General features: G+C 41.4%; 1 protein-coding gene across 1 annotated transcript in view; it reads right to left on the bottom strand.

The window, feature by feature from the left end:
- Nucleotides 1-17,184, bottom strand: part of nek7 (NIMA-related kinase 7) — a 57,506-nt gene that overhangs the window by 3,009 nt on the left and 37,313 nt on the right. The window contains exons 7-9 of the mRNA XM_044044343.1: nucleotides 17,051-17,158; nucleotides 10,932-11,026; nucleotides 2,575-2,688 (exon numbers count right to left, since the gene is read on the bottom strand). Coding sequence (XP_043900278.1) covers nucleotides 2,575-2,688; nucleotides 10,932-11,026; nucleotides 17,051-17,158 — 317 coding nt within the window. The remainder of the gene's footprint in view (nucleotides 1-2,574; nucleotides 2,689-10,931; nucleotides 11,027-17,050; nucleotides 17,159-17,184) is intronic.

Raw genomic sequence — 17,184 nt, 5'->3', positions numbered from 1 at the left:
TACATCCACCTGCAAGCATGCACAGGCGTGCGCGCGCACGCACGCACACAAACGCACACACACACACTGCTGCCACTCTATTGCCATCCAGAGACAGCACTTACACTTGAAGCGGCTGATTGGAGCAGATAGATAGGCAGGCTTGCAGGCGGAACAGCCACCGCCATCATTAAAAAAAGAAGAGAATAAAAGATGGAGAGGAAGGGGAAAAAAAAACATAAATTCTACTCAAGGTCGCTATGGTAACCGTCTACCAACGGCCGTTGTTGCATGGCACCAGCTTGGATGGGTTCTCGTCAGCCTATATCTGTGTGTGTGTGTGTGTCTCTAAGTGAGAAAGTCGGAGAAAGATGCAAATTCAGACAGTATGAGAATTAGTCCCACAGAATGGCAATGGTGATGGGGGGTGGAATATGTAAAATATTCATGTGCTTCTTTGCATGGCGAGTGGGGCGGGGGAGTGTCAGGTGGAGGGAGGGGGGGGGTAGTGGGAGCTAGTGAAGGGAGGCGTGGGGGGGAGCATAGATGGAGATGGTTAAATGACACAACAAAGATGAGCAGCTGACAGTTTGCTGCCGATCCTTCAGGAGCATTGTTTACATCCAGACAGGCGCTGCAGGCACCCCCCTCATCTCCATCTCTCCATCGCCCTGTCTCTCGCTCTATCATTCCCTCTCTCTTTCGCTTTGTCTCTCTTTCTCCTGGATGGGGGTGACATGTGGGGCAACGCAGAAGCTCAGTGTGCGTGTTTGTGTATGTGTGAGGAGTAGGGAGCTCCTGTGGCAAACATAAACTCGAGACAATATCTCTTGCATAAACAAATCACACACACACTAAATACATTTGAAACACACTGAAATTAGCCTTGATCAGTGTAATGAAATAAATACTGCAGTATAAAATAAGCCAGCCACTGCGGGGCAAAATATGTGACCCCCAGAGACAGTCACTTAAAATAAATCACTTACATATGCAGACAGACTGTTCTGTTGCTTTCAGACACACACTGAACTCCAGAGATTCTCCGAAGGAGCTGCAGGTGTGAACACAAATGTCCACAGAAGTCACTTTGGAGATACTCCTGCCAGCTTCCTAATATAATCCCCCAGATAATGCCTGAGAAAACTCAAGAGAGAATGCAGCAGGAGAAACTCCAGAAGATCCACAACAGGTGAGTGACCAAGTGTCCTGCTTCCTGCATGCTCAAGCCAGGCGTCACCTCCTCAAATGGATCCTGCGTGGATTCTCCTGCTGCATTTGACATGTGAGCAGCAAAGTCGAGAGAATATCCTGACCCAGATCTCCCAAGCATATGTGGAGTTCAAGTTGGAAAATGGCTTCAGTGTTCAGAGTTAAAAGGCAAAGAGATTTCTTTTGGTCTTGCTTTATGGAACCGTACAACTAAGGTTCCATTTATTTAAAACCATAATATCAAACATTTGTTAAAACAGGTATGCTGTAATTGGTTTACACAACGCAAGAAACTTTCAGATGGGGGTTTATCAAAAACATCAAGAATCAGAATAAAAAGAATAAAAACCAAAAGATTCTCAGCTCCTCATATGTGAAACTGATTTTGGGCAGTTTATTATAGGGCTGGGAATTTGACAGATTTCTGATACCATTCAAAAATCAAAAGCTTAATGAACTTAATAATTCATCCCTCATTTTTGACTGCTTTATGGTGCACATGAGGATCACGGGGGGAGATGGATCACATCCAACATAGGGTGAAAGGCAGAGTACATACTGGACAGGTGACCAGGCCATCAAAGGGCCAACAGAGAGACACGGACAAGTATTCCCTCCCACATTCACACCTACAGTCAATTTAGAGTGTCCAATTAACACAGAAAGGCCTTCAGTCAAACCGAGATCTGAACCGGTGACTTTCTTGCTGTGAGGCAACAACCCAAGCCACTGCACCTTATCTGACCCTTATCTGAATCATTTTGTGGAAAGCTCATCACAGAGCAAAGCGTTAGTGGCGAATGAATCAAGTACCTGCAGTTAATCAGCATTATGCTTAAGAGTTTGCTGGTCTGTGATGTGGACTTTTATGTAAAAGAAACAGAAAGAAAAAAACAACAGGATATGCAACACAAAGCCACATGCATCCATGCAATCACCAATACGACAACGCTTAACCGCAGAATGACGACATTACATTTTTGTGCATGAATAAGTCTACGCAGAATTACAGCAGATGATTTAACATTTAGTTAGGGAAACACGACACCCCCAGCCCATTTAGTTTCACCCCACTCTGCAGCACAGCCACATGCTTTTGATATGTGGGTAAAATTATAGCCGGTCTTTTGATCATGGAGTTATATCATGGTTCTGACAGTTGAGCGGATTACACTGACACACATAAAAACGTGCAGTCGATACTAGTAAAATCAACAAACTGCCATGGAGAAAGAAGAGCCAGCCACTGTTGCTTAAAACACTACATTACTTAAATATTTCTACATTAAAAACGTTACGAGAGCCGATTCTCATGAGACGTTTTAAAACACTGATCATCTGCTATGTACCATAGCTGGAAAGTGAAAATGAGACAGTACTCACCTCCTCCGAGTAGTGATCTGAGGGGAGAGGGGGGTAGTCACACTGTTCTATCTTCTTACAGAGGGAGTAAAGGTTCATCTTATCCCCATAGAATGGACTCTGTAGGGCTGCCATCTGAAATAAAAAGATGTGAGGAAAGGAGGAGAGGAAACGGGGAGATGACATTAATCCAGGCCAAGAGAATGTAAAGTAAAATATCTCAGGACGCAAGATATTGGACTCGATTTTGCAGAAATCTGATATATTATAAATGTTTTTCCCTGCACCAAACTGCTTCTCTGTAGTGAAATTAACATCATTTTTGCCTACTGTTGTAATCATTAGTCATATCGGCATCTAGGTGTGTTTACCGATAGCCAACATTTTAAAGCCATTATCTGCTGATGCCGCTATAGTGATGATAATATCCTGCATCCATTAGAAAAATGGAAAAACACAATCACATTTATGGTACATGTAGTGCCTGCACGCTCTACAGCTGATGAGATATACATGATTAAAAACATGGATTGAGTCAAGTGTGAGACACAAATGAAGTATTGTGTACATGGTCTATATAATTAGCATGCGCACTTATGTATGCTTTTTGTAAGTGAAAGAGTGATGGTCCGACATTCAAGTGAACCAAGTTCAAAGCAATCTGTGAAAGTTTCCAAAGCTCCCATGTGCTTCCGTCTAGTTTTCTGTCACTTTCTGCTACACTGCTTCCAAAACTAGGGAGATGAAAATAGGAGAAAGGACACATTATGAAAAGAGACTTTCTCCACTTACTGGGTTGCTCGGAAAACTAAATCCTCCACAAAACAAGCGTAAGCAGGTAGAACAGAGAGAGCAAATGGGAAGGGTGGAAAGGATTCATGTGCCGATTAGTGGAAAGAGGTGAAGATTCCCTGCCACTTTTCTCAGGGTAGACATCATTACCATTCCACTTTTGCCAGACTTTTGTAACTGACTCACTTCCTGTTGGTTAAATGTGTGTGTGCAAGCTGAAGCCTACAGCAAACTTAGACATCAAGCCCACTCATGCTTATTTATTTTCTTCAAACTAGAATAAATGTTAGTATTTTAGGCCAGAGTTAGGCCAAATTGCATAATTAATGATGAATAACCAAGTTGATGTTGACGATGACGAGCTCAGATGTTGGAGGTTGTTCACTTGATTTCCATTTATTTATATAAGAACACAGAAAGATGAGTGTTAAGTTAGACAAATAAAAGCCCATCACATAAGGTTGTACATTTTAATATATACACCAAAACACTGTACCGTAATCATATTATGGTATTATGTGTTTGTAACTCACAGTTTTCAATCCTGGCATAGTGTTGTCTGTAAAGTACAGTGTGATTTTATACGTATGTGAAGGCTTCAGAAAACTCAACAGACTTTCTGCCTCTCCCTGAACTCCCTCATCCTTTTATCATTTTTCTGTATTTTATTGTACAAAATACATGAAATCCACTCAAACTTGATGTTTGTCCTATTTCAAGGCAAGAGGTTATTTCTGAGCATATTGGAAAGTTGCTCTACATCTCGGTGACTTCCAGAAGAAGAAGGAAAAAAAAAAAGATCTGTGTGAAACAGGGCAACGACAATCAACTTGTAGATGGAGTGTGCCTGTTTATTTTAGTTTCACGATTGTGCAGCATTTCCAGCTTGAATGTGACCCTGATGAGTGTTTTTAAACTTTGGATGTGTTAATTGATTACAGTGGGTGGTGAAAATTTGTATTTGGGAGAATACGTTGCTATAAAAGGACAAGAAAAGGAAAAAAAAAACCAGCATCACAACTTTACCATAGTGAGCAGACAACAATTGTGTTAATTAATACTTTACATTTATTAAATATTGGAAAATGTACAGTATGTGTTTGACAGCCTGTTAATTGGTGGTGTGAACGCAGATGAGAACAGCGTCTCCACAATCCATACCCAATTGTTCATTTTCAACAGTTACCAAATTAAAGACTAGAATATAATTCTATTTTTGATTGCAGTCTTTCTTCTGTGAATGTCACTCACACATGATGGAAACAATTCATATCTAACTGTGTGTTTTCATCCTCTTATGAAAATATAGTTAAGTTAATGCCGGTGTGTGGTATTGCTGCATCATCTGTTGCAAATCTAGTCCACAGTGATCACTGAAAGGAACTTGCTAATCAAATTGCAGTATCTGCCTAACATAGATAGATGCAACAATCTTTGTTTATAAATAGGACCGTGTGCTATTATCCTGAATTTATGTGAAAAGTTATTACAGACAATTTGTCAGCATTCTTTCATTAATGCCTGATCTCTAGGCAACAGAAACACGCTAATTTGACTGTTTAAGGGTCACTAAGTCGATAAGCCTCTTCGTCATCTCGCCTGTCAAGTCACAGAAGCTACCTTTTGGGGAGGTAACCCGACTGACACTGAGCAAAAACTGTCTATCACTTCACCAATTTGTAAAAGGGTTCATTTTTCATAGTCACTGAAAAGTTGTTGTTCCCTGTTGGCAGAGTCTGTCACAGCTTCCGGTGGGTAGTCAGGATGACAGCAGCATCCCAGTGGGCAATCTCTCTTCTGGACATCATCCCCTCTATTAATCAAACATTCACACATTTATACTGTGTTTCATATAAAAACACACACACACACACACACACACACACACACACACACACACACACACACACACACACACACACACACGGACAGCAAGCAACAAGGATTTCCCTCTCTTGCTTTTTTGGACACAACCCCCCCCGCTCCAGTGATTACTACTGAGACTGGCACAGCAGGTGGTTGACAGTGATGAGTTGCGTGTGGAGATGCCTGTTACTGTGTGTGTCAGCAATGATGCACTTCCATTAGTAACAAAGGCTCATATCTGTAAGAGTTCAGATTTTATTCTATGTTGATGAGACAAATGGATAGAGGGAGGGAGAAATAAACACACACGACCGGTGCAATCCTTTAAAAACGCACTCCCCGACGCAACATTTACGGTGCCTGATAAGATGTATGTGGCATCTAAGATGCATAAAGAGCACAAGAATTAGAAATTACTTGACTCAACTCAAGCTATTCAATTGGGAAGAAAATGACACAAGACATATTTTCAGGCCTAACAAAAATTTTCAGATTTCATTATTCCCATGATTCACATTTAGCACTAAGGGAATCTGACACTGCACCCTTACAGCTTTAAAACTCATTGGCAAAAACTAAGAAATACTCACTACTCACTGTAAATGTCTGCTTTAGTGTCTAGGATAAGACAGTGAGGGAAAATACTCCTAATTGATTTAAACTCTCTAATATCACAGAGGAGGCAATCTGTGTGTGTTTATACTGTTGTGTCTTAGGTTTAGATAGTGCTTCCCCCAAAAATATTCATTTCTCAGTAAGTAAGAGAGAAGGGGGACAGAAATAGACTCAGCCAGCTTTAGACTCTAGGAGGCAAAGGGTTAAACAAGACCCCATCGTATTTTCATGCATCTTCTGCTTTTGACAGATGAAAAATGTCAACTGTCCTGTTTGTATTTGGGAGTTTTTGCACTATTCATCTGCTTCATTAGTGCCTGCTGCTCCTAGCCCCTGACAGCTGCCGGGCCCCTGCTCTCACCACACACACACACACACACACACACACACACATATATAAATAAATATATATATATATATATATATATTTCTATACACACACACACACACACACACACACACACTCCTTTTTTTTCAGACCGTGTCATCGCAGGGTTAGATGATTGACTCTCTCTCTGACCTCTGCATCCCTGGTGTGTGGATGTGAGACTGTGCGTGTGTGTCTGCTTCATTGATATTCGAAAGGCATACAATGCACACGCATGCCTGCTGTCTGCTGAGGGGTGTGAGCTGCTGGTGGCAAAACACACGCACATCCTCACTTACAGACAAATGTGCGCGCCGCACCCAGACAAACGCACATACACACACACTCCCTTTGTTTCTCCCCCTCAGCTGGCCAGGTTGTGCCCTCCTCGGCCCAGGCATGTTAAGCCAGCATCTTTGCCCATGTACAAGGTCTGGATAGGGTCTTTTCAAGTTTAATTAACACTGATCCAGCTCACTCTATCCAGTTTCTCTCCCTGTACACCAATTAAAAAAGAGCTGCTAGAGGTTCCCATCTCCCTCGCTCTACCCTCCTTAATCCCTGGAGCCCGTTCAGCCTGGGACCAAAGAGCTTCACACAAGTTCTCACTCACTCAATTATAAACACACATACAATTACAGGCATATGCCACATCAAAATAAACACCTAAATGCTAACACACGCTTGCAGGACAAGTGTATGGTTCATCTCTTTGTTTCTATACTTCTCTCCCTCTCTCACACACACACATACTCTCTCTCTCTCTCTCTCTCTCTCACTCGCTCTCCCTGGGTAAAAGTGAGGAAAGCATGACTTTTTGATGTTCTCACTGGCCCTTCATGTGGCTTTATGATGATATATTAATCAAGTCAATAATTTACGAAGTAGGGACAGTCATTAAATATATACCTACACCCAGTGGAGTCATCACTTCGCTACTTTAACAGCCCAAAAAAGAATAAAGAAAGAACACAAGAGGAAGAAGAACAGAGACACGAGTTAAAAGTATAGACTGTATATAAAAAAAAAGGAGTTCTCCGGTTTGCTAGTTGAAGCTAACCACAGAGTAATAATAGATTGAACAGCCACAAGGGGGTGACTCTGCTGGAAGTCTATGGGAAAAAGCGTCTACATCTCACTTGATGTACAACATCAGTTAAGATCGAGCCGATGGTCTCAATTGCCAGTTTCAGCTCTTCTTCGAAAGAACAAGATGTCAATTTTGTAAATTATGTTCCCATTGAAACAAAAATAGACAATATAGCAAGAGTGGACACCAGTGTGACTGACAGGTGGCATGATCCAAATGCAGCCTGATTGTAAGTGGATCGCAAATCGCTTCAAAATGACTTCAAAAGATTCTTACGGGTGATGATCAAATTGATTTAAAGAGTCACAAAGTTTAACTTTTGGGGAAGATTAAAAATGATAAAAATAATAAAAATGTCTGTGCAATAATGTCCAATGTATCTGGATTGTGAAAAAACAAAGAAAATGATTATGGTTTAAATGATTAAAACTGGCAGTTGTGCCAGGTGTTGCCAGTTAGACAGACAGCTAGACTGGCTCTGTTAACAACATCACCATGGCATCTACATCAATCTTTTATTCTTACAACTTCTTATAACTCGAAAAATAAGTGCCTTTCCCAAAATATGAAACTACACTGTACTTTTAAACAGACTTGTAACTGTCAGAGAGCACTAGCCAAAGGCACAGCCCGCTTCAGAGAACCCAACGGTCTTGGGCCTCATAAAACCAACAGCAAATCAAGTGTGGGGGGGGGGCAGGAATGAGGCAGGAAGCACGGGACATGGGCACAGTAAGAGGTATGGATGACTAAGCTACATACAGGAAGGAGACACAGTCCCATAAAAGTTTCAAGAGATTCTCCTATATCAAGCTTTATAGAACCACAACAAATGCATACAAAAAAACAGTTGAGTGAGTGTGAGTGTGCATCTGTGTTTACAAACAGAAGACAACCAAGCGCGAGATCCGCTAATGTGAGCTTGCTTTGTGCTAGGAGACGCCAATCCTGTTGACTGGCATGTGCCTAAACTCCAATATTTTTCCAGGTCACTGTAGGAGACGACCCCGATGAGTGCAGCCTGTTCACCTCGTTGAAAGCATTCAGGTGAGGAAGCACAGGGCAGGGGTCAGGTGATGTAATAAGGTTAGACACGAGGAGATAGGGATCAAACAGAATGCGAGATGAAGACAGACGCAGATACAATGACCAAGTATTGACAGATGGACCCTTCGGACCCTAACCCAACCCTCGGGCACAAGAATAAAAAATGCAGGCTCTCTCAAATGGAGCCGTTTCACACATAAGGAGTCAAACTCCCATGGATTGGTTGCGTGTGCACACACACACAAAAAAAAAAATCCTCAGCCCCTACTGTATGTCCAGAGTGAAATCAATGAGCACCAAAGGGATCAAGGATGAATTTCTATGTGAATTTCTTATGCCTGAAGGTTAAGTGAGGAAAAGGGAGGCATACAGTGGGGAACCTAGCAGAGAGGAGGAGAAAAGAGCAAAGAGGAATGGAGGAGAGAGTTTGGGAGAGAAAGAGGTAAGTTTCCTGACACCAAACATACAGCAGAGCCCTCTTACCAAGAAGTTGGAAAGCAAGGGTCTGTTCTTCAAAGAGAATATGCATGAAGCAGTGAGCACTCCTCTGGTAACAATAAGGCTGTAAAATCTTTATCTCCACAGGCTGCTTGCAGGGCTCACCTTGACCTGATGGTTTGAGTTCTGTCTCTGTTCTTGTACCTACAGTAAGTTCTCTCTGAATGAACACCCCCCATCTTTCTCTTCGCTCCAGCAATCTATAACCCTGCTCTTGCTATTTTGTTATTTTTCTCTTCCACTTCTCCCCCTCTGCTCACTCTCTGTTGAACCTTCCATCTCCTATTTTCTTTTCATTCTCTCTTAAAATGCCCTCTCCCCTCTCCAGCCTACAAGATTGCTCCTGTATAAGATTGATAAACTTTTCTTTATAAATGTCTTCATTCACTGTGTTTTGACGTCCACAGGGAGCAACAGGTCTCTCTCAACCTTTTCATTGCTCTCTAGCTCTCTCCTTTGCTCTGCTCATTTCTTGTCGTGATCTAGATTTTTCGGCAACTCTCACCCCCAGCACTTCTTCTAAGAGTGAAAAAAGTATAAAAGATCAACTGGCAACCAGCACTGAAACTCTAAAACGATCAATGTTTTAGCTGCACATGCAGTGTTATTGTAACGATCAATGTTTTGGCTTTCCAAAACATCATTTTTAAATAATGTCAGACGAAATGATGTACAACCAAACCTAGTGTTTGATGTCCTTTAAGACATAGCATAGCATAGTCTCACAATCAAAACGACAACTAAAGACCTATTTCCATGACACTGGGAAGCAGCATAGGATTGTGGGAATTGTTGTCTTGTCATGTTTGTTTGGGCATTTGTTCTTGATGGTGAAAGCTATGGTTTGCCCTGGAAGTTACAGACAGAGATGGGTAAAGCCCATGGCATCTTTAGAAGACTACAAAAATGTAGTTACAATGAACACAAACACAGGATTCTATGGAAAAGTATATGGTTATTAGATATCTTTATGCTGAAATGTTGCATAATATATAATTAATCAAACAATCTATACGCCTGTTACAGTCAATACTAAAGCAACATTGTCTATATGGAAAAGACCTTACTTTTCCAGAAAAGTAAAAAAAAAACAGAAATGCACAATGCCTGTGTTGCACAGTCGTGATACCAACATAAATAAATCAGTTTTTATTAACAGAATATAGTACGTAGCAACACATTCACCACACATAAAAACTATAAAAGCAGACTGCGACCTACAGCAACCAGCGCACTACCACAGTGCATTGTGGGGATCGAATTAGCATGAAGGACTGTGGGTCTCTGAGCAACCATGACCTGCAAGCTAAGCTCAAACTTCTTCCTCACGTTATCAGCACCTCTATGCCTGAGGCGCTGAAATGCAGCCCAAGTGATCAGCAGCTCAGGGGAGAGAGGAGGGGGGAGGAAAAAGTGGGTGTTTCCTTGGCCGACAGTGTGCCTCTGAATTTGTGCTTGTCTTTTTGTATTCAGCGCATGTGACGGCAGGCAAGGCGAAAAATCAGATTGACGGCTATCATTCATGTCCATCATTATTCTGCTCCTCACTGCTCCCTCTTTGTTCCCTGAGCTGTGTTCTCCTCCCAGGCTTGTCTCTGCTCAGTGTGGTCCACAGCCCTGTGGTGTTTTACTCCCGACTAATCAAACTAGTCAGTGTCACTGGGTCGCCTCATCTAAAACACATGGTCATGTCAGTTCCCTTCACTCAACAGCTTTTCAACATTTAGCAGGTTCCTTAGCTAAAGAACTTTAATTCAAAGAGTCTTGAGGCTTCAGGTCAGCCAAGAAAACGAATGAAGGAAGGAACATGAGGAAGAAGGGGTAAAGAAATATACTGCACTTATGATAGTTAATATTTTGAATTATTACACTGTAAAAAGTAAAGTGGGCCTCATTAAAGTTTGCATTGCAGGTGATGTTCATGGTGGTGAAAAAGCATAAATATCTGTATGCATTTTCTTACAGGACTATTATATGTGAGGCTTGTTTGAGCTTTGTTTGTTTGTTTGTTTGTTTGTTTGTGTGACTCAGCCACTGTGTTCTCGCATCACTCCTGCAGTCGACTGCAGGGTGACAGTATGTGCACGCATTCCCATAGTTTACCTCATAGAGCAGGCATCCTAGCGACCAGATGTCAGATTTGAAGTTGTATCCGTTTTCATGTATCCTCTCTGGTGACATGTAGTAAGGAGTACCCACTGGAACACAGACAAAGGGGGAAGGAGAAGGGGGGACAGAGGGAGATAGACAGATGCAGAAGAGGAGAACAAGACAAAAAGAGAACGTGAATGTTAACATTTTGCATTGCAAACCCCTGCTTCCCCAGTTCATCAGCATCACTGACACAGCTCACACAGTACGGAGAAATGGGTGAGGAACAGAGGTGTCGTCTCAAACTGTGACACATTCGGAGGCTGCAATACACACCATTTTTTTTAGCAATAGCACAAAAAAGAAAACTCGAGGGAGACTTGAAAGTGGACTGCCTCTGTTAATTCTTAGTAAGATGATATTTTACAAGGTTGGATATCATCATGTACACCAATGCTGTGCATGCAATTGAATAAGTACCACAAACTTGCATACATATGTACAGCAGACATACTTGCACACACAAAATACACGTAAATCACTTTTGATTACTGGGTTCAGTAATGATCTGAAACAGTAGTCAGTGAATACGCCCAGGAAACAGTGGTGGAGCCTTAAAGGTTGGCCAGTTTCTGGCTCTGGTTTTGAAACCCAAGAATCCCAAACTACCATGGCGACTGGCAGAGCTCCAAAGAATCAGATCTTCACCCAACTGGACACAAAGAGGAACCCCAGCTCAACAACACTGCAGGAAGCTTTGGAGATTTGCTACTTTCTTAGCCGAATATGACAGCTGCTTTTTTCATTTGCTTTCTGTTTATTGTGATTTCCCATGTAAAAGTCTATCGAGCACATCCAGCAGAGGTTTTATATTAATCACATATGGTTAAAGGATGGAAATTTTTACCAGTCCTGTAACTGGTGCTGTGCAGCTTTCAGACTCCAAGTCCTCTCAAGCAAACATGTGCATTAAAGGCTTTCTGAAATTGAAAAGAATACAGCTACACACGACTCTGCTGAGCTGGTGTACAACCTCATTCAGTAACACTGATGCATATGACTGTATGTAGCTTGTGTGGGCGTGTGTGTCAAAATAATCTCCAACTTCTAATTGTATTCCAACTGTAAATCTAAAGCCTAGCAGTTTCTATTCATATTAGTAGTGTATAACAGACAAATCCACAGGGTTTCAGTCCAATTAGTTAGTATACCAGCTGAGGGTGAAATAAGTTTGTACTACTAACCAACTAACATGATGCAGGATTTGCTCTCAGCTGTCGCAAAATATAGGTTGCAAATCATGTCTTCAGACCAGGTGCAGTAGAGCCTATGATGTAGCACTTTGTTCAGATATTAGCATATTTTTCCAAATATTAGAATTTCAAAATATTAGAAATGTGTTGTAGTTCTTTTGTGGCATTGACCAGAAGTTACATAATGCCACTGCAGGCGATGCAGACCTGCTTTTACAGAATTACAGAGAGACCATTTGCATTGAAATCCTACATTGTGTCGCTTTAAGTAACTGATCTGCAGTACAGATGTGTTTTCAACGCGTACAAAATTGAAAAAGCTGAATTCAAACTGATGTGTTGTGTATACATATATACGGTGTATAAAAAATCTTGGAGAACTTCTAAAAACAAATGCTTAATAACCCAACCACAGTCTTGCATGCATTTATACCAAGTGACTGTGACTAAGACTCGTAGTTATATTTAGAGTTGCATATTTTAGAGCAGGTATGACTATTTTAGAGAACAACTGGTAGTCGCTGCATTTATGATACACACAAACAGCTCTTAAGTGGAAACGTCAACTAGCAGTAAAAACTGAGGGGAAAAAGACCCACCGTCTCTCTCGTTCTCTCTCCTGAGTATTCTGCACATTTACAGGTTGAAGGAAACTGAGCCAATGTAATTGCAATTAATGGAACTAATACAGAGGGGCTATTAGATTTGAAGTCTATGGGAAGTGAAATGAAAGCTAGCACTTTTTTGGTGCACATCTAATTGGCTTGAGAAAACCCACTTTTATCTTAAATGTGCGGTTTTAAATAATGAAGTGTTACCTGTCATTCCAAAAATACTCAGCATCTGCACAGCCAGAAGCAAAGAGAGAGCACGTACAAGAATAAACAGGGGACTGCTGGGGATTGCTGTTTTAATTGGTCATCAGGTTGCTACAGTGGTTTGTGTGTGTGTGTGTGTGTGTGTGTGTGTGTGTGTGTGTGTGTGTGTGTGTGTGTGTGTGTGTGTTCTATGGTCTCATGGTACAGTCTGAACAAGCTCCCATAACATTCATTATTAGCTGATTAAAAAGAATGAGCTGCTCTTATGTTAATAGTTGAATCTTTTTTTCACTTTTCTTTTTTTTTGGGCTCCAGCTTCGTCAGAATGCTAAATTAAGGGCGCATTACTTATTCATGCAAATAAATTGAAAGTCATGTTCGGATTGATTTTCATTATTGTTAATGTCTGTGACAACACTCTTTTCTCTGTGTAACATGGTAAGTGACGTGGTGAGGAGCCCACTCTTCCAAGCTCCTGCTGAAGGGAATGTAAAATTAACCAACTCCTGCCTTTTAAAATACATTTATTGACCAAATTGCCGAGACTTGCAGTCATTTCTTTTCAACCTAAAGGCTGTATTTTACCATTTAAAGACAGTTAAAGTTTTCTGTTTCTGTTTTAAACAGGGATGGGTTACTGCTGACATTTCGCCCCAGGAAGCTTAATCACTAAGTGAATTTCTTTTCAAACCCGTTGTTTAAATGTAACTGTTTGAGTTGCATGCCATACAGTCACTGACATAGCATCTACCAATAGTCTGCATGTGAGGGGTTTAATGTCTGTGAATCAGAGGTACAGACTACAGACAGGGTTACACACAATACAACCCCCGCCTGAACTATAAGAGTTTCTGCACTTTGGTCACATACTATACCGGCCGCTACCTTCAAATTCCTTCGTTTACCGATTCATTCTGAGCTAGAACAAGTAAAACACCATTCTATCGTGTTTTAACAAAGCGCGAACTGGATCTCATAGTCTGGACATTTTCCCTTCCGTAATAATTCCATTATTTCTCTCTGTTTTCTTTAGGTCCTGCTGAGTCCTTGTTCCCTTTTTAGCTGTTGGACTACTAGTCTTTGGTTCACAACTTGTCTTCTTGGCTTTAAAAAGATAACTCTATAAATACAGGTTGAAATACTCATAATTATTTTCCAACATCAGCCTCTCCCAAGTCTGCTTTCATGTTCCTGCCTTTCCCCCGGTACTAATCGTTAACACCTTTCTCATTACTGGTGTTAATTGCAGGTATATTACACTACTTATTACTGCCAATTGGCTAGTCTCTTATTGCTCTAATGATTGCATTAGCTTTCCTGTTACAAATTTCCTATTGTTCTTTTTTTTTTTTCTTTCCTTTTTAAATAGCTAATCAAATGTTTGCCATAACCATACATGGGAATCCTCAGCACTGAAAAGCATGAAGTATGTAGTGGGTGTCTATTGCATGCTTTTATTTATCCCTGTCTTATGTTTCAAGTGGACGCACGTGAATGGCGTGTGTATGATGATGACTCCAATGAATGATTATCAGCTCTTTCATGTATGTGTCTGTGCGTGCATGCATTCAAGTCAACATGGATGTGTGTGTGTGTGTGTGTGTATCTCTACATTCATCCATATAGGAGACATTATGTGTGTCTCTCAGTGTGTGTGTGTGTGTGTGTGTGTGTGTGTGTGTGTGTGTGTGTGTGTGTGTGTGTGTGTGTGTGTGTGTGTGTGTGTGTGTGTGTGTGTGTGTGTGTACAGACTGAGTTGAAAGCCTATGAGCTGACAGGGTGTATGCCTGGACCTCCATCTCAGCTCCACCACCCTGCTCCACTGTTCAGCTGTGTGGCTCAGCTCATTACAGACACACGCTGGCACGCGATTGGGCATACGAGCACAAACACACACAAACACAAACACACACACACAGCTCAGCCTCACATCCTTTCTAGCCCTCTCTCTCACTCTTGCTTTCCTTTTTCTCTTCCACTTTTTCTGTCATGTTGTCATATTCTCTTCTCTTACTCTGCTCCAAACTTTTTTCTTTCTCTCCGCTCTCTTTTTTTCTCCTCTTTTTCCAGTGTCTTTCTGTCATATATTCCTCTCTTGAACCCAGCAGACTGCATCTCTCTTTTTCTGGTTTCTTTGTCACCCATTCGTTTCCCTATGCTCCTTTCTTTTTCTGACATATTGCTCTCTCTTTTTACTCTTTCACACTGTGTGCTGTCCTCCATTCTCCAACTCCAGTTTTTTTTTATTATTATTTCACACTTTCTCCTTCACCTTTCTCTTTGACTGGAAACCAGAGGGAGGGACAGATGGAAGAGGGGAGGACAAGTAAGATAGATAAATAGCAGAAGGATGGATGACAAGGAAAGAAAGAGACAGTAGCTCTAATGTTTGAAGCACACTGTAAGAAATGTCAAGGGGAAGGCCAGTGTTGCCCTATGAATCCCTTGTTGAGAGGTCAAGTTAACTGGGGGACAGCAACTGTTCTGCTGAACAAGATCATTGAGGAAAACATTCCAGCAATGTGGCAAAAAAGAAATCTTACTTTTTTGGGTTTTTTTCACAACTTAAATGCATCATTAAAAACAACTTCTCACTTATTTCATACTTATATCAACATGACAGATTTCTTTTCCGTTGTCAGTTCACATTCAAAAGCATCTACGTGAACCGCATGTGACAGGAATTCAGTCTGAACACGACGGAATATTACACTGTGATCTGCGGAGACTAACAAAGCACTTCTGACTGCTTTTCATTAATGATATGGGGTTCCAGGTGACCTCCCTGCTTGTGGCACTGCCTATATCCTCCGTCAGCCTAAAGAGGGTGCTGTGGACTCAACGTTTAATGAGCAATCACAGGCACTTTCATTCTGCTCTGCTGTAACTGCAGGCTGCTCGGTTGATAGGGCTTTCTGCTGAGTTTATCATGTGATTCACACTTAAAAGCCTGGGCTGCTGCTGTAAAGGGGCTGAGAATAGCACGCTGTTTGCAGTAATAACAGCTTGACATAGGGAATGACAGCATGTATATTTGTTAAAGATGTTCACTTTTCTACATTTTCCAAGTTTTTCTTTCTAAATAAGTTTAACTGAGGCAAAAATTATAGAAAGTTTAAAATGTTCTTGAACCAATAACTGTTACACCAGAGAATTTGCTCTTTTAAAACAGTGGTTAAGACTAATTTAAACTGGGTTTAACTTGCTGGACGTGCTTGAACTGGCTTGAATCACCAACTCTTACCGAAACACAGCCAAACACCACTTCAGCTTTGTTAACTGCAAGGCTGGTAGGACAAACAGTTAAGCTTTTAACACTGCAACACTCTTGCAGTGAGGGATGTGAGTGTGTACAGTTGTCTTAAACCTGGAGTGTTCTGTAAACGAGATGCACTTAATGTTATCCCTGAGAAGACAAAGCTAAAAGAGGTAGAAATGTAAAGAATAACATAGTTTTATACTGTCCTCCTGATGCTTTAATCCAAAAGACTCACAGTATATTTTTATAGTCATTAAACAACCTGGACATTAAAGAATGTATTCAAACATGTAGTACTATTCCGTTTGTCAGTTCATACAGTTTTAAGTTAAGTACACCTATATCATTGTTATGTCATTGATTTTGTGTCAGGTCTGAGCAACAAATCTTACTCATTTGGGTGAAAAAATAGGTGTGTTATATGATTTCTTTTCCGACAAGTGACAAACACACCCATCAATGCCAACAATAGCCCTGACTGTAGAGTTGGCCGACTTGTTTTATGGCACACAGTCACAATCAGAGCTGTGTTTCAACTGCCTCTGCCCACTCTTCATCTGTGTTGGGGTTAAAAGTCAAGGCAACAGGAAGTGGCTAAGTGGCCTATGAAGGGGCTGGGCACAGCCGTGGCCAGGCAGCATACACATGACACATGGCTCTGGCCTCACCATGCCTAATGAAACACATCCAACACTGGGTGATTACTGGGGCCTGCTTTGTGTGCATATGTGTGTGTGTGTGTGTGTGTGTGTGTGTGTGTGTGTGTGTGTGTGTGTGTGTGTGTAGACTTTTGTGCAATACCTAGGGAGTGAGCTGCGGTTGTTTTGGAGCTGAAGAATCGTCCCAGTCCCAAGTCTCCTAATTTCACTACTCCGGTGGCTGTGATGAAAACATTGGCTGGCTTGATATCTGGAGAAGAGCGGAGAGGAGTCAGT

Source organism: Solea senegalensis, linkage group LG14 (genome assembly GCF_019176455.1).
Source record: "Solea senegalensis isolate Sse05_10M linkage group LG14, IFAPA_SoseM_1, whole genome shotgun sequence".
Taxonomy (NCBI): Eukaryota; Metazoa; Chordata; class Actinopteri; order Pleuronectiformes; family Soleidae; genus Solea; species Solea senegalensis.
Note: the sequence above shows the minus strand (reverse complement) of the source record. Positions and strands in the feature narration are given on the sequence as shown.